Raw genomic sequence first — 21661 nt, 5'->3', positions numbered from 1 at the left:
GTGATATTTTCATTGGACCGTTTCTCATCGAGTTTCTCGATTAAAACGTCCTAATTTCCCGGTGGTCTACCGGTGCTTATAATTATTGTCCTAATTGCGGATTGTCTCTCGAAGTAGTGTCACCGAATTTGACCGACCGGGATATTTCTGGCTGGCGAGAGAGAGAGGGAGAGAGAGAGAGAGAGCACGGCTGTTCTCGCGGAGACGCTTTTCGCTCGTTAATTAACTTTGCCCAACAAGCGGACGGAAGTGTAGGTGGAGGTTTCCGGGAGGGAGAAGGGCGGAGAAAGAAACGCGTGGAATACGGTGCTCACCGCTGCATAATATCCATTATCCGGCGTGGAGTTCTGCGTTTAATTTGGTGAATTACGTCGTTTTACCGACGCGCTTTGCTACCGGAGACTACTCTGAGGCGGGCCGCGCGAGAACAGGAGCTACCAAAAGTTAATAAAATGCAAGTCCCTCGAAGGGTCGTAAGGTAAAGACGATAATCTCGAGGGGAAAAAAGCGCGAGGTCCCGTGATTTATAAGTCCGCATTGCGAGGGCGCGATGAAAATAAAGACATTATTGATCTTTCGTAAGGATCTCATGAGAAAAAAGCGTGGCAAGGATGACGAGAGAGAAAAAAAGACACAGCTTTTCTCTTTCTTCCTCTTTCACTGATCGCTCCCGCAATGGCGGTGGCACAGGAACGTATTTCATGAATAGAAATTAGCAATAAAAAGATGGCATGAAAAGAGATGAGGAGGCGTCGAGGTGTAAACTTCTAGATTTCAACGTGGGCAATGTTGCAACGGACAATGTTCGGTATCTCGCCGAGACGTAAGAGAGGCGGAAAAAGAGATTCCGTAGCTTCATAAAAGTGACGATTTTCGTTTTGGAAGTTTGAGAAATAACAATTTCACCATAAGTAAAATGGTAGCTTATATAATAGATAACTTTGCATAGATCTGGATTTTGTCCCGTGTCTATACGTTTCCGGCTGCGGCAAATCTTGATCACCTGTCTTATGATTATTTATTTGTGCAAAGGTCAAAAGTTTTTTACATATATGTAAAATAACGAGAGATAGCGAGATGAGCGCATATTTTTTCGAGCAGCCTGTCCTCCGGACGTAAAATTATCGCGAGTAATTAAATAACTTAAATAATTATATAATAAAAGTGCAAATTTAATATAGCTGTGCTTTTTTATCGTAGAATTTAAATACGGGAGAAAGACAGTCACGCAGGGTAGCTGGAAGGGCAATAAAGCTGATGGATGAGGGTAGAAAGCGAGGGAGATCGTAGGTCGCGGTTTTATCAGCTCGACAAACCGACTAACATATGCGACGTATGGCGTGTGCCCCAATTATAACTTCTGCCATACGTCTCTCGCGGGCGCTATTAAGGGTCAGTACACGGCTACCACGTCGAATGCCGGGTGGCGAGGAGAAAAAGTGCTACAGCCGCGCGGTCGGATGTTCGCGTATCGAAAAACACGGCTGCATCTCGCACCTCCGTGGGCGTTTATTGTCTTTCGCGCTCGTGACGAGCTCGGCAATGAAGAAGATAATAAACGTCGTAATTTACGGTAACGAGCGCGGAGGGAGAATGAAGCGCGAATTGCTCTCGCCCGAAGGGAGAAGTTGCGAGAAGTGCCTAATTTTCGGAATTTTTCTTTCGGATAAGATGCAGGAGGATCTCGCGAATGTGAGAGTGCGGCGTCTAATCTCGTTTGTCGTCGAGACAAAATAGGACTCGCGAAGCGAGTGCCGCGATACGCGGTGCATATTCATACGCTTGGTGGGACTCAACTAATGCTACGTCGAGCTACTCGACGCGCGCGCGAGACGTTGCCGCTCGCTCGCGTCGGACGCGAATCCTTCAGGGAGATGGAGATACCGACGTTATCCCGACGTCGATGCGGTTTATGTTCTTCCTATCTTGGCAAGTTTCCACCCCCGCAAAATACGGGATAGATCACCGCTATCGTCGAATATTTCCGCTGCAATTACGTCGCGTTAAATTCATCCGCGTCGCCGGCTACGCGAGGGGAGAAGCCTGCGTGTGACGGTTACCGTCCCGATCCGCCTCTCATCCGTCCTGAAGACAACTCCTCGGCGAAATCTCGCGAATAACAACGACGACGACGGATTCGTCTTTTACGATCCAGAGCGCGAGGACATTTTCAAATTCGAGGTATACACTTAACACGATTACGCAAGCTGCATTACGACAAGATTTACAATTCACGCGATGGAATCTCTTTCTTCGTGTCCTTTTTCTGTTACGATATCCTTCGCATTAGATTGAACCGATGCTGCAGGAATTAAAATACTGCCTTGAAAAAGAACATCAACTATTATAACATCGAATATTATGTAATAGCACGTATTTATTTTCTCCTGCTGAATAAATTATTTTCGTGCTGCTGAGAAGGAGATAGACGGGAGAACAAAAGAAGCATCGACTTTTCTCAATTGATTCAAGAGTCGCCCATTATATCGTTTGCGCGGAAAAATTTAAAGGGAGGATAATAAATCTCTTAATTGACTACGAGAATCGTATTCCGTCGGAATTTACGGTGCCATGCTTTTATTGCTGAATCACTCGCGATTGTTTGCGCGGGGAATTAACTCTTTTCGCATGTACGGTATTTCGGATATAACTTTTCTTCGCTCGTAACAGATTCATGTTGTTCATAAATATGAATTTAAGAATATCGAATCGTGAATATTGTGTCCATATATCGGGCTTCGCGGAGAAACGTGGCTGGCGAATCTGCAAAAAAGCATCCAATATCCGCGAGAGTCAACTTTTTTTTATACCGGCGGGGCTGCGGACGTAGAATCGAACGTTTAATCACAAGCGCACGAGCGTTTACGATTTAATATTTTCTCGGTCGCGCGTGAATGGCGCGACGAGAGTCGCAATTCCCTCGTAAATCAGACAGTACGTGCTCCTCTCGGTATCGAACGTCTCAAAATTAATAGCGTGACAGCTGCGGCAGCGGGACGCATAAACGTGGAAACGCGTAAAAGTTTGGGACACGACGCAGGGTAGATATGAAGGTGGAATACTGATGGGAACGAACGTGTATATACTATATATATGTTTAGAAGAAAAAAGTATGTGGATGTGTGACCCAAAAACCGCCGATACATAATTTCGTGAGTCTTTATACATACCTTATATACCTAATATCAAAACTAATTACATCAAATATTTAACAAATATTTCTTGAAAGCTAAACCGGTAAATAATAGATAAATTTGCCTCTTTGGCCTTTATTTTTTTATATTTTGCTATAAATATTGATTTTCCTCTTATAAAATTGAAGCCGGTCGTAAATATGTATTTGATCGAGATACATACTGATCGCGTCCGCGCTCGTTTTAATTAAATTCGCGTTTAAAATGCGTTCTCTTTTGTACGACGTCGCATGCTTTATCCCGCGCGATTTTCGCCCCGACGAAAATAGTTTAGCGAAATCGGGAGGGGGGGGGAGGAGATGGGGGAAAAAATAAGAAAATAGATCGTCGAGCTGGTGGGTTCCCACGTCGACCCTTTCTTCTTGCCCTTCGTTCGTGGCTGCAACGTCTACAACCCTCGCGCGGAAACACTTCGCGAGGAGAAAGGCACTCGTTTACGCGAGGCTCGAAGAACTAATATGGGTAATATCGAAGAAAAATTGCCCGCGGTCAAGAAGAAATATTACCGCCGGGCATTGATAAAGAGTCGCTCGTCAAATCTCAAAGCAATCATCATCGTTTCGAATCATTCCAATTTACGACGCTGCAACATGTACGTAGCATGTTAAGCTGATATCAATTTCCTCGAAAAAAAAGCGTTTAAAAAATTAATTAAATACAAGAATCCCTTGAAAATGTTTTACACAAATTAAACGTTCTGTATCTTCCAAGGGTCAACTTTAATGCTTCCGACAAATTTCTGCACCGAATATATTTTGCTGTGAATTTCCTTCCTGCGTCAGCACCACGATGAAATTTGCAAATACCAAAAGGATAGATCTGAAAGGCGCTCGTTTCCCCGACGTGATCTTTCGGTGCACAATGATCGCGGGATCCTCGCTTTTCCTGGCTTCCAACCCTGTGCTTTTTCTGCGCATTACTGTCGAGATACCGTGCCCGTCGGAATGCGGCTTAACCGTGTTCTTACGTCGCCGTTCGAAATGCAACGGGCAACTTTCCCCTGAGAGAGAAGCGCTCCTCCCTTATTTCTCTCTCGCGCCGTGTGGTTTCAGCGTCAGAAGACAAGGGCAAAAAGAAAAGCCAGCGGCGTTCTCTCCCAGCCGCCCGCACTCGAGTACCAGGGCTGTCGGCTCGTATTTCAACGAACCGCGCGGTGCTCCACTGGTGCCGGCTCGTGCTAGGGAACTGCACGACAGTAGAAATGAAGTCCTGGTGGAGTTTCTCGGTAACGACCACAAATAACGTCGACCGGTGGCGCGCGTCACCGGACTAGCGATATACCGACATTTCTTTTCCCGCGATAGAAAAAACAACGCTGTAAATGAGAAAAGTCTTGGGGTAGGTAACGATTAGGTGGACGCTTGTATTGACTGTCGCGCTATATCGAGTCGCCGAGTTGCTTAAACTCGCTTCGCGAATTTTGTAGAACGTCGATACAAAAAGGATGAACGCTTCTACTGCGCTAGCATCACGGCAATTAAAAGTTTTCTCGATTGTCCTAATTGATATAGTTACCCTTGTGGCGGACCAGTAAAAAGCTGAGAAGACGACAACGGGTAATTTATGGCGAAATTAAAAATAGAGAATTCCATCTATATTCAGTAAACTCGGGGGAGGGGGGATAGTCGGAAATAATTATGCATTATTTTCACCCATTAATTGAAAGTTAATTATGCGGTGCTCACGGAAACTGTATTTCGTAAATAGTTCTTTTATTAAGAATTTATCATCGTTTTGTAAGTACAATACGTAACGCGTATTATAATACTATTATACGTTATATTCCAGATAGATATACGTGATAGTATATCGATTTTCAAATCCAAATGTTAATCACGCGACAAGATTTAATACTAATTTAACGCCGGGTAGAGATAATTACCGTTTAAAATCGGAATTGTGAAATGGAAATTCGCGTGATAAGCTGTCATTGCTTTTTCGTCCACCGGAATTTTTACGGACGCTTAAATAATCTAGCCAGCCGACGGGCAGCCGGTCGACGAAACGAAATCAAAAACCATCCGCAGTACTGCAGTGCCAAATTGATCGTTCTCTATCGGCAGAGCTTGTTTCGTTCTTTTGACGGGCGCGAGTGTTCGGAATGACGTTTCTCACATGTGAGTGTTTTTCGGAGGTTTGGTATCACAAAGTTGTACCCTTAGAATTTCGCAAAAGGGGAAACTGCACCGAAATGAAGGATATGATCGAGAAATATTAACGATATTGATTAATTTTGATTAGAATTTCGATTAAGGAAACAAGACAAAAGGTGATCGGAATCACGCTTTTGAAGTTTCGGGATTATACGGATATATATATTTTTAGATTTTTTTTTCATGCACGTGTCGTGTGTCAGTTCTCTCTCGATTTGTTTACGATTTAGTTACGATGCCACCGTCATCGCAATTCCCATATTACGCGTTTTGTCAAAGTACAAACGTACGTGCCGGACATGGCGTTTGATTTCGCGACGTTGACGTAACGCGCTGTAACAGCTCGAATTGTGTTTCATCGCAATAAACACTAGTGCGCACGTATCTAACTGTTTCCAGTTAGATCAAAACGAGAATGTCCGGATTGAGATACATCGACAGTCTGAGATAGTTAGTTGAAATCGTATGCGAAAGTATATAAAAAAAATATACCAAAAATCTACAGTAAGTAAAAGACAGTCAAACTTTTAACAGTTTCAGTTTAGAATTTAATTTTTCGCAATCTCTCTTCTTTCTAAATTTTTATTATTTCGTTGAAATATCTCGATGTGATTGAGCTTGCAAATTAAAATACTAATATATATTCAAACGCAAAATTGAGTGAAGCAGTGACTCTATTTTAATGCAATTAATAAAAGAGGCTCGTCAATCGTTGGCTCTCACGCAATAGATTTATTAATATTGTTTTTTTTTGTCGGGCGGTCGCTATATTCGCTCTCTAACCACGACTAATTTACGAACGGAACAATAAACCGTGCTGGCGGATAGCATTTGCAGCGGCGATTAATTATCCTCGTAGCCGATGCGCGAATTTTTCTACCTGTTAGAGCTCTCGATTGCCCGATCCTCGAGCTATAGATTTTTTGTTCGTTTTTATAGAGCTTCGAACGAAAAGCAATCAATTATCCCGAGCGTGAGACCGTCGATGACGGGATTTTCGCGTTTTCACGTCAACGTCTGCACCATTCCAATCTATTCTTTTTGCAGAATTTTTTGTTCTACAACCTATTTTCTGGAAAATCCCCACATCTTAGGATTTAATTCCAAAATAATAAACTCGAGATACGATGAAATTATTTTATGTGTGAACTGGTTAAATAACATGGAAATTAGATTTACGCGTTAAGAGATTAGTCCTTGAAGTTAGATACACATTGGGTCAATTTCAATCAGCTAGCATCGCAAACGTACAATAGATTCTCAATTGAACGTACATCTCAATCGAACAAATCGAATTTGTGTGCATGTAAAATGCCATGAATAAGAGGAAGGAATAGACAACTTGATAAACGCAAGAACACTACATGGAATTAATGCACGACGAATTTGCTGTATCCTAGACTCTAATAGGCCAATTAAATAGGCCTGGGAATTTAATTTCGGCAGAGTTTGCGGATGCTTGTTACCCATATGTTTTATCGTTTTTATCTTGGTGGCCGAGTTAGCGTCCAGAGTAGCGGCTGGATACGTCTTCTGACCGAAAAAACCGCTTAAAATAATTTGCTTAACTAATGAAATTTTCGGGGGTCACGCACCGAGATAAGAGAGCGCGGCCACATATCGTAAATGCTTTAAACCGATGTCACCATGCATATCACGCCCGGGGCAATCGGGTCGTCCTCGTTAGAAAGTTGCTTGCTGCGGATGATCTTATTTTACGATTAAGCTCGAGCCACAGCTCTCCACCGCTGCGCTGGTCCGGGGGCGATCTCTCGTGGGCGGAAAAGTTAGCCGCGCGTTTTACGCGATGTTTAGTCGGTGGGCCGATGTGCGGAGGCGCAGCCTCCGCAGCGTGACGCAATGTGTGTCGGCGGACAGGGGAAAAGCCTTTGGCGTGTCGGTACGACATTGGGGTTGTGCAATCCACCCTTTTGTCGTGCGTCGACCGCATCGTTACGCTCTCGTCAATCCGAGAGCGTTCGGAAAACAGGGTCACAGAAAGGACGAAGAGCAACAGAGGAGAAGAGGGAGAAGAGTATGGGACGGGGAGGGCTCGCGCGATGAAAGCAGGGCATATAGAGCAGCCCTCGAAATTCGCGCTTTCGGAGCGTAAAATGTCACGTGGCCTGGCGCCGCTTAATTCCCTCCGAAACTGATTTAACCAGCGCTTCGCCTCGTGAAAGACGAGCCCGATGGGCCGGAAACGACAGAGAGCGCGGAGAGAAAAGGTCGCTCGTTCCAAATTCGCCCGAATGAACCGATAAGTACTGTCCGGCCACAAATTCTCGCAACAATAATGCCAGCATTTGAGTTTGCTCTTTATCGATTAACTGGAATTTAATCCTATGAGAGAGATAGAGAGGGGGAGAACATAAAAGAGAGAAACAGGCGGCGGCAGTGTGTGACCTGGCGCGGTGCCATCAGATAACATACGAAATTTTTTGCGATAAACGGCGGCAGGCGTAGAAATAATTATTGGAAAATATATGAAACAAAGCGCGTAACTTGATTGGTAAGGGCAAGTAGAATGGATGCATATCACGGGAAGGAAAGGTTAAATATATGTCGTTGCGTTACAACTAAATTTAATTTAATTCGTGTACATCAACATTCGCAGGATTAACATCCGTTTTATGCCATTCTTATTAAGTATTAATGACAATCACAAACAAAACTGGTAACGAAGTACGAACACACGTACCGAAGTTACAAGATAAATAAACAGTTTACTCTGAAATCTCTATATACAGTAACCAATATTTAGCGTGGCAATTAAAATTTAGAACGTCGATGGATCGAATCCCATCACTTGTAAGAGCAATTTATAAAATAAATGGTTCGAAAAGACACATTTTTAGACGTTTTTGGCTTACTATCATTATTTATTTATTTTTTTACTTTCTCACGCGATGCGCCCATCGATAAACGCGAAAAAAATTGTCCGCGGCCCGGTGATTACGATCTTCGCGAGTATCAGTGGAGACAATTAATTCTGACAGGCCGCAGAGCAGAACTTCGTCCGTCCGAGTGACGATACATCGCCGCCGGGGGGTACGCTTGGACAAACTAGTAATTATCCGGAATAATTGGACGCGTTCATTCGGGAGTCTGATAATTCCCGCGGATATATGGTGGATTTAACTTGGGCTCGGGAACTTTTCGCGACGACATTCGGTTCAGCCGTGGACGGCTTCGCTCCCACGTAATAACGCGATTTCGTCTGGCAAGGAAGGAACGGGCAGGAGGACCGACACGCGAGATGGAGTGGATCCGGCTTGAAACAGTCCTCCCGAGCCCTTCGACCTTCTCCGTTTTCCGCGTCGATGCTCACCGACCAGTTCGAGCGTGAGAATCGTTCGCTGAAAGTCCATGGCGCGGCAATATAAGCACGGAGGGAAAACGGAAGAAAAAGAGAGAGAGAGAGCTAGAAGGAAAGCAGATTCTGGGATATATGTCGCACGACGCGCAATCGGTCTGTCATTTTGGCTTTACGGTCGCTTTAACTTACCATTAAAGTCGATGCGTTCCACCAATACAACTGGAGATTCGATATTGCGTGAGAGGAAAGGAAAGAGCGCCTTGTAGACATTAATTTATGATCAGTCGTTTATATGCGGGAAAATGTAAGTAGTGCTGTGCGAGAAAACGATGGTCTCTGAGATAATTTATCTTTACCATTTATGGCCAAGCACTTTGCATTTTAGTAGCGATAAAGTTGATGAAACTCGACCGATGTATACAATGTGGTGGTGGGCGTTGCGAGTTAAGCAGGATTTAAGTATTATATCAAATATTGAAAACGCGTAACTCATTTTATTATATATACGTTTGCGTATTTACCTATACGAAGATTATATTTCGCGAATAGGAAGATTCAAAAGTTAAATTGTTTTTTTTTTGCCCAGATATATGTATTCATATTTTGACAGGCAACCGTGTAAAAATAGGATGGATGGGTCAATGTGTGGCATTATAGCCGATCCAACGGTATTGCCAATAAAACCGGACGATGATTGACAAGCGGATATAAAACCGCGGACTTAATAACTGCCCGGATGTTACTGAATAATTAGTTTCCAGGGCACCGCGGCGGGTGTATACCGTTCCGCGGACGGAATTTCGCCGTGGCCGAAACGTCGATACGACTTCTATTCGATTTTTCGCGAGAATTACCTATCGCGCTATCGACCCACTCGTAAAAGGAAATAGCGGCAGACGGTCGCGCGGTCTGTGTGTAATGCCACCGCCAATAAAGCGGCGGAGCCGGGCGGGCAATAAAGCAGAAATTGCACGACGGATTCGGTAATTCGTCCCGTATGCGGACCGGGGACTGGTCTGCGGTTGCGAATTTGCGAGGTTGCTTGCTTATGCGGCGAAATTGATAATACGGTCCATCCCCGGCGACCTCTCCGAGGCGTCGCGCGATAAAAATGCGCCCCGCGAAGGATTAGCTTAAAGAGCACCGGAATTTTATTGCCGTTGCGAGAAATGATATTGCCGCGGCCACGCGAATTGCGGATTCGGTTATTCGAGCCCGAGTAATTTAAAACGGGGGATAACCGGCGCGGCTTGCTGACTAAGCCTTCGCAAGGATTCCCCCTTTTTTCTCTTTTGCTGAACGTATTACGGATATTTTATGAAAAAGCACGATAATGATATTTGGGCGACAAAAGTGCGCCCCGTAACTCGCCGTGATGATAAAATCGCAGGGGAGGGTGGGACCCCTCTATCGCGGGAGATTAATCACGCGCGCGTCTGTGTCCTCGAAACGTTCGTGCTTTTAGAGCGATTGTCGTTATAAAGAATGATATTGCACTTATTACAGACCGTAATTTGCTTTCGCGCTTCTCTCTGAAACCCGAGAGCGTGAACCGACTGTAATTGCTTTGTTAATTTTGAGAGACGACGATAATGTTGGATTTTTTCAATCAAACGTTCGCAGTGAAATATAATAAAAATTATTTCATAAGTTCGAGAATTAAAGCTTATCAAGCTTCGTCTAAATTAACGTTAATTCACATGATGCGGATGTTCGTACATGGCATACAAGTAAATAGAAATGTGATTTTCCCAGACCAGACCCTGAAATCTGGGAAAACAGGCTGAGAGAAACGGGAGAGAGCTGCACGGAAAATCTCTAACCGAGCAGGAGTAATTTTCTCTAGACAAGAGATCGTTCTGTAAACCCTATCCGGATTGATACACGTAATAAATCACGAGCTAGAAGCACCGAGATTCAGCTGAATCCTGTTCCTCTCGCCCGCCTTGACGGTGTTAACGGCCATGCCGAACATCTTTCCGTTTTACAGTTCATCAATCGCCGGTCGACAGGTGGGATGCTCGTCATGCCGTCGATTAAATGCCGATTATGCCGACACGATAATTTAACGATGATTCAATTAGTTGCGGTGAAATTAACAAATACAAAATCGCAAATATCGCGACTATATTACCATTTAATTGACCCGTGCCGAGTACGTATAGTATATTTTGAAACAATATTTTCACGCTCACGCAACGCGGCTCATGAAAATATTTACCACCGATGTAAACGATATTTGAATACATTTTCAATTCGGCCGTATTGATGGCAAAGTCCGTTTATCGCTGCGGCTGTTTATTTCTCCGTCATCGCCAGTTGGTTCCCGCGAATCTGTGCCGAACGGATGCGTCTGTAAAACGCGTTATCATCCAGCACAAGGTAATAAATAAATCGCTGAGTTGTATTCGTATGCGTACTACATTTTAATATTTTAACAAATGACATTAATTATACGTTGTTGGCGTCCAAGTTTTATCTTTGTTTACGAACGGGATTATGGATAACGCTGATCTCGCGCGGCCTTTTAGGACCCGAGCACGTGTCGGGAGAGCACGGTTCGACGAGCTTTCATAATTCACGTACATATCGGGATTTTCCCACGGCGAGCGCTGTTATTGAAAAATGTCGCCACGTCACGGAAGCGCGCGAAATGTTTGTCACTGTAACACGACACCAGATCCCCCGAGGATTTTCGAATGATCGGGGAACTTGGACGGATACGTATGGGTACAAATTAAATTACAAGTGAATTTTACCGCTGGTCTCCCTTTCTTTAACAATTTCGCAGTAGATACTGACGAATCGCAATTTAATATTGGACTAATAACGATATACGTATTAAGTTTTATTACGTATATTAACATATAGAATACATATATCAAATAAATTGCTAAATCCCACTTTCATCTGGTATTTTTGCAATATTTAAATCTCTAGCGTATAATAATTTAGGTATACATCTCGGTAGCTATCTCTTTTAATAATTTACGATCATAAAAATGCAAAATTACGTTAGTTAAGAAAAACGAGCGTGATTTTCTTCATTAGCGCGAAGTTTTATCAGCATCATATAAACTTTCATCTCGGGTTATTAACAGGACTATTTAAATTTTTAATCGTCGAGAACGGAGTGTAAGTTTCTCTCGACTGCAAGGAATTTTTATCAAGGCGTTGAATTCAGTGCAGAAATTCAGTGAAATATTTTTGTTTCAGCTCGCATGGAGGAGGAGAAGGGTGCGTCGAATGTACAGATCCTTTGGGCAGCCTGTCAAGCCTTGGCTAGGACAGTGAAAGCCGCGGCGCCGGGTGCACCAAAGGATAAAGCAATTAAACCGCTGGAACCCGAAATTAAGGCCGTCTCCAAGGCAGCACGTATGTATTTTGATTAAATTTAACATTAGGCAAGCATTAAAAAAAAAAAACAATTAATTAATTAATTACGAAACTAAAGATTTAAAGAAATTAAAGAAGACCACCAAAATTTTAATTTATAAATTTTAACACATAAATAATATAAATTTATTATGTAGAAATATGCGCCCTTCTGTTCCACGCGGATGATAATTTATTCGAAATTTTAGCATGTACATATATGCTAACTTACGTGCATTTGAGTGCACTTGCCCTCCCAAAACGAAGAAATAACGCGATGGGCTCCTAAAGTAATTCCGTATTACGGTGGGCTGCGGTTTGCGCCTGATACAAAATACGGCGAATAACTTCTAAAGTAGCGCAAGAAACTTAGAAATGCGGAGCGTGGACTTTGCAGCTGTGGAGCGTCGCCGCATTTCTCGTGTACTGCAGTCGCCCATAATAATTATTATTTGCATTAATTGTGTACATTGTTATTATTATTACTGCGCGTTTTTCGCAAATGAATTTTGTTGCTCTAACGCCGGGCTGAGTTAATTAACTTGACAGTGTAGAATCTCATGTTACGTTATTATTATCCTTGAAACATTAAATACACACGTGCATATTCGCAGAGTATGCGGCTAGTTGAATTAAATTAAAACCTAACGCACTCTTTCTTTTTCTTTGTGTAAATTCTCTTTTTTATTCTTTTTAAGCGAGCAATTTATCTAAATTCCAGTTTAATGTTTATTTATACATCTCCATTTATGTTATTCTACGCTCTGATATCGAAAAATATTATTTTTGTACGAGATAGTTATTGTTTCATCCTTCACATTTTTTTCGGCGTGACATAGCGCCATTTCCAACGCGTTGGGACACGCTTTCAACAGCACTTTGCTGCACAACAATAGCATTCGAGCGTATAAAAGCCGTGATTCACATATTTCATACCTCTTCTCTATACACGATACTTTTTCCGTAAATATAATTTGTCACATATTTATTACCTCTCTCTTACTCTGTCTCTTTCCCCTATATGCATGTATATATGCATATAGATCTTTGTATCTTGCTACTCACAAATCTCTCGATACTTGCAATCGTCAATTTGAAATACGAATACCAAGATTCGTGATGTTGATTTTTACTGGCATTGATATGCCCTGCGTCAATCGAGCTTAATTTAAAGCTGCGAACACGAGGAAAGAGTATTATTCCAGCTTTTAGAGTATTATAGCAGCTTTTCCTCCATTCGGGAACGAGTTCCGCACGCGCTTTTAATCGGTCGCCCGCCGCCGCCGCCGCGTTCCAGCAATTCGCGCTTCCCAGGGGCCGCGTTCGTTTCAAACCGAGTATGAAAAGCTGGAACAATAGAGACGACGACGGGGTCTCTCCCTCAAATCGTGGTGCGTGTGTACGTGGGCCACACGACCGAGCGGATAAGAGCGGAGCAAGAGCAAAACGCGGCGCGGAAGAGAGCACCGAAGATTTACGGGTTAATCGGAAGCGAGCGGGACCTTCATAAAGGCTGTACGGTGGGGCATTTCAAAAGAGTCTGTGTCGGCCTGATGGAGCGCCGCGCACATGTTCATTAATTATGCCCCTACCGGGCGAACATTCGCCCTTAATTGCGTCAAACGTCCATAAATTTTTTCCCAAGCGCTTTCGCCGTTTTAATCTCCCACCGCGAAGTCACCTTCGTAATTTCAATTTTCGCTGAAACTCGCGGCCAACAATTGCACAACGAGAGGCGCCGTCCTGGTTACCGGCGTAAATATGCGATTATCATAAAAACAACGTACAATAAACTTATTATCGTATGTGCACCGTTATTCACAATAACTAAATGCCAACCGCAACTTGAAACATATATCCGTAGCGTGTTATAGGATTGTAAGCAATACATTCAACGACGGAAAAACGTAGCCAGATTGTTGTGGGTATGGTGGCCACAAAGCAAATTGGACTACAGCGGATATTCAGTTATTGCGAATAACATACGTACGCTGATTAATTTTGCTTGTCGGAATTCTCGTACTGTCGACCGAACGAACAAATGAACAAACCTAAAAATCAACGTCAATTGGTGCTTCAATTAATTAAACAGACGGCTGAAGAGCCGTCGTACATTCGCATCGATTCAATTTTCCATTTCCTTTGATTCTAGCGAAAGAGGATCCCCTAGTGCGCGCCGCTATCCAGAGCATTCCCGAGGAAGCGGCCAAGAGAGGCGTGTTCCCGGAGGATACCCTCCGCGAGAGGTTCCTCAAGGTAATTACCGTGCTTCTCACATTCCTTAGAATCAGGTTGCTCTCACGTGTTCTACTTTCGCGAGACGATCTTTGAGATCACTAGTACGCGATTTGAACCGACAAGCGAACAAACGTTGCGATTTTACGTTGCGTCTTACAATATAATAAACTATACTTTGTGCAATTTATTTTACTATACATTAGTTTATTTGTAGGTATATATCAAGTTCAATTAAATTTATTACGTCAGATAGATGTAATAAATTTTACACAGCCACATTATCATTTTCTAAAGTTTCCTTTTTCACTTACACATTTTTCATCAGCTCGCGGAATCGCTTTATGTAAATATCAATTTTTGAAAATGGCTCGCTCGTTGTGCATTACCAGGTAGAGAGCGTGGCGAGAAGATTAGCTATGGTGCCTGAAGGCGGCGCAGCCCTGCCTATATATCTTCTTAGTTATCTTCAAAGTTTCTTGATCATCAAAACGGCCAATTCAATTCCGAAAAGGGAGCTTGAAGACGAGCCAATCGACGTAGACTCGCTGAATACGTACGACATACTCCAGCGTGCCAGGTAAGAATTCTCGTAAATTGTTACAGATTCCCTCATATCTTTGTAGACGAAGGGGTCGAATGAATTTATTGCACGTAGAAACTCGCCGTAAACGAGGCGAAATACCTTCCCCAATATATCTGTTTTATGGCAAATTGATTATATACATTCCCTATTGCAAATTTCTCGAATTCCGTGAAAGTTTACGATACGAAAACGGTACGGGTTACGAAAGTAAACAACGACGGCGCAAAATTGTCGATGCTGGACACCGATAGAATTTATCGCGTCGCCGATTAAATGCACTTTTATTGTACTCGTAACTCGAGCAGCAATTTCCGCGTCACGCAAGGCCCTCCGTCTCCCTTTCTCTTGTTCGCTCGCTCACGTTTTGACCCTATAAATTATCCTTACGAGACCCTAAGGACCGGGTAGAGTGCAATATATCCAGCCGGCCATCAACGAGGCGGGAAAGACGAAAACACCTGCCGTAATACCCGCCACGTACACTTTGACAAAGAACACCGCCATTTACTACTCGTCAGGTTATCCCCGGCGAAATCCGCTGGCGAGCCGTTTTACCGACTTATCCCTTCGTTTTTCTCGTGTCAGCGGCCCTTCGGTTTCCCTTATGGAAGACACCCTCGATTTATCCTGGGTAGCGCTAAATAAAGATAAGCATATGTGTATGCCCCGCAAAATATGTGTTGCAGCTCGCTTTAATTTATTTTTTCGAGGGAAAATATTACCTAACCCATAAAAGCATTATAATCGCGTTTTCATTAAAATCCACAGCGTTAAATATTTGCGCGAAAAAATGTAGCGTGCGAGAGCGCTGTAAATTTATGAGAGAATTCGTCGTTAAAGTTTCATTCTGACGATAGAATTTCTTGTGCAACTGTGCAAACGGTTTTGGCACGTAATGACGGTATCCGATATTCGAACGGTCCCACGTACAAAAATCTGCGAGAATAGCGGCGCGTGTTTTCGTTCGTACAAAAAATTCATCACTCGATCGTGTCGTAGCTGAAGCGGAAGAATCGCAGGTGTTTCGGAAACACCACGTGGCGGATGAGATTTTTAAAACGGCCGCGATGCCACGTCACGGGATGCTGGAGAAGCAATCGGCCAGCATCTCTCACGTGCCACGAAGGGATAGTTTTACATACTTAATAGTATTTGCTGGTACTCGTTGTGGCTCGCGAAATGTCGAGTGTCGACCGCGAAGAAAAATACACCCTGCGCGCCGATTTTCCCGGCGATTTATACTTCCCTTCTTCCCTTATCTATACGCACCGCTACTCCTCGTGCCTATTCCTACGAATTAAAAATACATTATTCAGCGTATCTCGCGAATGGATTGCGAAAGAGAGAGGGAAAATGTCAAGGTTCATCATTGATTCGAAAATTAATTGCGGGGCATAATTTTTGCGAAGTACGCGAGGCGTGTGAGGGAAAAAAATCGCAGTTTCTCGAATAGATCGTGCACGATCGTACTCTGCGAAATTAAATGTAACTCATTGAGTTAATTTGTTGGTTGAACACAACCAAAATTTGTCTTTGAAGTCTTTGAATGACTCGTAGCATTTTGGCATACGTAATTTCGTAATTTCACAGAGCGGAGCGCTTGCAGCGTGCTCTTTTAATCAAAGCTGTTCCGCAATGCAATTCGTGTTGTACTTTTCCCTCGCCGCTCGTAGAAGGCGTGAGCGGTGTCCTGATGAATACTTAATTATTCTATCAAGAATACTTTTTCTTCCAACTTGTGGGATTTCGCACAAAACAAGCCGGACAAGCATAACGCGTACTTGCCTGCACCTGCACACGTTTTACGAATGACACTCAGCGGCGTGAATAAATAATACGTTGCTGATGCGAGTGGCACACTTTATCAGCGGACTAAGTCTCGGGTCGATCTCTATGGTAGGTCGAAATATGTTACGCCGATATAAGTTGTGCTTTTAGAATCGCCGATATTTGTGTTAGGTAACTCGCGCGACACGTTTGTCGTCCACGAACGAACCACGTGCGGACCGAAGCCCGGACGTGAGCCTCTTGAATTTTTAATTTCGGAGCGCACTGCAGTATGCACACGCTCTTTTAACACCCATGGATAAAACTCCCGGGTTGTCGGGGGGGGGGGGGAGGGGGTACGATCGATATATCACGAGAATACATCCATAAAAGATTTCGCGGGTTTGAAAGGGGCACCATTGTCTTAGCTTTGCAGCAATAAATGAATATTTGATGATGCGTTCTAAAATTTAATTCCCAAACTTTCGTTCGATTAGTTGGGAACACGCGCGACTGTAGTTACGTTATGAACGTAAGTAGGTCTGCATTCATTATTTTATAGTTAGCCGCATTTTATTTCGAGCAACAAAAGTTGATTCTCTTTCTTAAATCGACGAATCAGGACGAGAGTAGAGATTTCTAAATGGATACAAGCAATGAACTTTGTTTGTCGAAAGATCTGACACAAATTTTTGATTATCTGTTAATTAAAATTAAAGTTGAAACTAAAAGGTTTCTCTTTTTACTTTGAAATAGATGGACAAGATTTTCTTAAATTGATAAAAGCTTTTAATTCTCACATAAAAGACCGAAAAATTTGTAGATAAAATAAAGTACAGGTGGATTCTTCGTCTTGATGATTCTGTGATTTAATTATCACGAGAAGTCTATATTGCGCGCCACAGTCAGAACGATCGATCGGCGTAAAGAAAACTGAACTTATCCGCGATCTACAGCAAAGGAACACATAAAAACGAGGGATTTTCTTAATAGATCCGGAGGATCGCTCGCTCGTCTCACAATCAGTGAAGGCCAAGCAGAAAAGTTCCCGCGAAGCGATATCGCCGAATATGAAATCCGAAAGCAGCAAGAAACTTCAGTATCCGCGATCATTGCGCGTCCGTGCCCCGAATTAGGCCACATGGACTACGTAGGAGAGTCGATCTCAAGATACCGAAGGGACGAATAAACGTTCCACATCGCACCGTGCTACGCCGCGTCCTATTTCACGTAGTCGTTCTGTAGGATCTGTTGTAATGAGAAGATAGGCAGTGTAGTTTCCGACGTACGTTGGATTGTCCGTGACGTCAGTTAATTCTTGGGTTTTTTTTTAAGCTGTAATCTTAACAGTAGACCGGTGTAGGATCGAGCATGATCCGATAATGGCCAATTAATTCTTAAATTAATAATGTGATGCTTATTAGCATCACTAATATTAAATTGATTATCAATTTAATAATGTAATATATTTTTAGCTTTTATAGTATTAAAAACTTCGTTTGAAGAATAATAATCGGCGCGTGAGTTTAAAGGCATAAAGATGAAATATATAAAATTTATAGAAATTATTATTAAGCATAAAATGCCGATGGCCGACAATGTCAGTATTCATTTATTCTGTGTTATGCATATATACATAGGTCAATATTTACTTAAAATTAGCACATTGAAAAATATTGAAACGCATGTTTGGAACTAAGAACATAACGAGATTTAGATAATTTGTTCCAATTCGAGGATTAGTTAATTTAATATTTTTGGTCTTTTATAAATTGTCACTGCTCTTCAAGTCATTTTTATTGTTTTGCTCTAAATTATCAACAGAATAGATGGTTATATTGCGATTTAAGAAACGGCGATATTTTAATGCAACAAAAGAAAAGATGATTTTTAGTTGTATTGTTCGTTCATATAGAAATCCTTTCGCGCCATTTTGGGAACATTGGGTATTTTTTTTTCTGCCTTCCTAATCTACCGGGTAAGCCGGGATGCAACGTTAATCTCACTTTCCTTATCGGAAACGACTCGGTGTACTCTGTGCAAAGTTCTCAGCATATGTTCTATCCTGCATGCGGTTTTCTCTGGGAGACTCAGCGTTTCTACGGCCGAGAGAAAAGCGACATCCGCTGGATATCACCAACTTAATTCTAAGCCGGTGAATAAACGTTTCGTCCCCGAACAAACGAACGAACAAAGCTCGTAGGGAATGCCAGTTTAAATGTTCGGCCAGAGACGAAGTTTTTATAGCCGCAGCTTCTCTCTTTCTCCCAATCGGCGTTTCCTTTTGGAAGATCGCGTCTGATAGTCTGATAGTCTAGCTTTCGGTTGCCGGATGTCGCCAACTATTCCAACGTGAGTCGCAAACCATCGCGCAGCCCCTCCGGTGTTTCTCCGAAAACGAGAGAGGAAGAGAAGGAAGGGGGCGGATGAGAAGAAGGAGAAGCGGGTACGTTCTCGTCTGTTTCGAAACTCCGGAATGAAGTGGCCAGCAACCGGTTGTACTCGTGAATAACCATAGAGAAATCGGCCAACAAATCTTCCGCGCTGATTGCTTCCCACAAATTGCAGACCGTGGCCGCTCGTTGTTTGCGAGGCATTCGATTATATCAAATTAACAAATCGATATGAATTTATATCCAGAGGTATCATTACAATTTGTTAAACTGCGTCGAGCAAATAAAAATGCAAATGGAATTGTCCGGACGACGAGAACCAATGTCATTTTGCTCCGGCTTTGAACATATCGCTCCTAACTGCTTGTTTCAGATATTGGTGCGATCGCGGCGACTTCAAAATGACCCTGAGGTACATGAATCTACTCAAAGGTGCGCCCAGAAGCATCGCCAGCGACTGGATGAACGAGGCTAGGATCCTGCTGGAGACGCAGCAGGCGATCGACACCCTGTTGGCGTACGCAGGTGCGACCGGCCTCCTGTATCTCGGCGCCGGTGATGCCGCCAAGGTCAGTGCGCTAACAGTTACAACCTCTTAAACAAACAGTACGATTAGTACGCTCTCACGATGGTCCAGCTGCATTGAGAAATGCGTGTTTCCAGTAATTAATAGCTACAAGCCGCGGGATCTCTCTCAGTACCGGAAAACGATAGTTCGCTTATTGGACAATATATTTCCATGTAATACAGGTGTTGCTTAATTTTTCTGTGATAGCAGTCGCAGCATGGATAAGATTAACTTATATATTTATTTGTCACTGAGAAATTTATTTATTGCATTATGTATAGCATGAGCAGAGTATCTTTTTTTCAGCTAAATATTTTGTGATTCTTCAGAATGCATTTTTTGTTATATATATATATATTGATTAATGTATATGGATTAATTTACTTGACGCTATCGCTTCTTTTGATGTGAAAAGGCATTCTCGATTATCAATGTAGAACTGTTCGATGTACATAAGAGCGTTTACAGTAATTGGAGGTGGATCCGTGACCGTCCCTTCACTTTCCTTTCGGTGTTGTCCGAATTGTTCCAGCAGAAGTAAAGCGGGGGCAGAGCGTAGAAAACTGTCCCGAACTACGAGACGGGGGCGTCCATAAAAGAACGGGGCGGGGGTGACGGAGGGGAACAGGGAGAGACGGAGTTAACCGACGACAATGAAGAAAACGAAGGAATGAAGAACACAGAGATCGCTGCCAGCCTTGTATAGTCAACAATATCTTTTCTAGCAATTAAAAAATAGAAATACCGTGTGCCGGGAGAGGCGAATACACAGAGAGACGCTTTTCTTTTCCATCCTCATGATCGTTGCACGTAAAATGCACTTCTGCGCGCGTTAATATACCGCCTTCTAGACTCAATTTAAATTTTTCCGTGGGTTATCAAGTACACACGAAGGGAATTTTAAATATCTCGGATAGATCTTGCCGCGCGGAACAGTGATATGAAGTTGCGAAATATTTTATTCAATAATATTTTATTCAAATAAATATTTTATCCGATAAATTCGCTTTTCTCATCGCGCCGAGTTTTCTATCCAGGAAAGAGTCCAAGATTTGACATTCCGCCGGAGCAACGAGAGTCGGTGTATGTCGAACATTTATTTTTACTCGCCGCTATTTCGCTCAACGACTCAAGTAACGAATCGAGACGGAGTAGAAGGTTACCGGGCGCAGTGTAAATACCGTAGGCAATCTTGTTTTAAGGACGGCGGTATAAAAAGGCGTTTAAGCGCGTCCTACGTTTATCGCAGCGCGTACACACGGATATTTAAATTATTATTTGTGATCGACATGTGCGACACGCGGTCAGCCACGTCTTGCACGCGTGTCGCACGCATCGGGATCGCCCGTTTTGTCGTGCTTGCATTTTCGACGATCACCCGGTGCGCGTGTATTCGACGAGCTCTCCTCGTCCTGATCCATCCATCCATCCATCCATCCTGAGTTGAGTACCTTTTACTTTATAACCGGATATTACTCTCTCCCGCGCGCCTTACTCTCGTCGCTCGTATCGCATCGATCGCCGCGCGTGTCGCGTGTCGTTACCTCGTCTTTCGCCTCTCACTCGAAACCTCTTCGCGATTTCAGACGGGACGGGGAAGCGTGCTAGATATCATTGTAAAAATTGGAAATAAAGTTGTTTTTCGTGATGTAATGTGATATATTGATTGATCTAACGAGAACTCAATGTTCTCGAATTATGAGATGTTTTATTGTTTTGACCCTTCCAGACGACTAATTATCGTATTTTTAGAAAAGTGTGTAGAGTGTCTCAAACATTTTTAAAAACATTTTATTTATTTTAGAAACGTTTTAGTTCATTGAACAAATTCTTTAAATTTTTTTTTTTTTTTTTTAAGAAAAGCAGCGATATTATTCTTCTGAAATAGCGAACGTGAATAAGAATAAAAGATGAGTATGTTGAACGTTTGATCGCAGACAATGGAGATTTCGCGGAAAGCCCATGAATGGCCTTGAAATAATGACGGCGCCGTTTGCCAATGCGGCAACGTCGTTGGCCGGTATTAATTAGTCGTCTGGCGTTCTAAATAGGTCATCATGTACTCACGACA

General features: G+C 42.9%; 1 protein-coding gene across 3 annotated transcripts in view; it reads left to right on the top strand.

Moving 5' to 3' along the window:
• The window catches only part of Mitofilin (inner membrane mitochondrial protein mitofilin), a 32589-nt gene extending 11351 nt beyond the window's left edge, over positions 1 to 21238 (top strand). For 2 of the 3 annotated variants that reach the window (XM_071703835.1, XM_071703833.1), the window contains 5 exons: positions 11883 to 12041; positions 14194 to 14297; positions 14669 to 14856; positions 19396 to 19591; positions 20126 to 21238. In XM_071703835.1, coding sequence (XP_071559936.1) covers positions 11883 to 12041; positions 14194 to 14297; positions 14669 to 14856; positions 19396 to 19591; positions 20126 to 20131 — 653 coding nt within the window. In that variant the 3' untranslated portion in view covers positions 20132 to 21238. Of the gene's footprint in view, positions 1 to 11882; positions 12042 to 14193; positions 14298 to 14668; positions 14857 to 19395; positions 19592 to 20058 lie in introns of all 3 variants that reach the window. The other variant, XM_071703834.1, reaches the window with a different exon arrangement.
• Positions 21239 to 21661: the final 423 nt, after the last annotated feature.

The sequence above is a fragment of the Temnothorax nylanderi genome, unplaced genomic scaffold, assembly GCF_030848795.1.
Source record: "Temnothorax nylanderi isolate EJ_2023f unplaced genomic scaffold, tnyl_v1.0 TNYL_tig0037_pilon, whole genome shotgun sequence".
NCBI lineage: Eukaryota > Metazoa > Arthropoda > Insecta > Hymenoptera > Formicidae > Temnothorax > Temnothorax nylanderi.
This window is presented reverse-complemented; position numbering and strand designations above follow the sequence as displayed.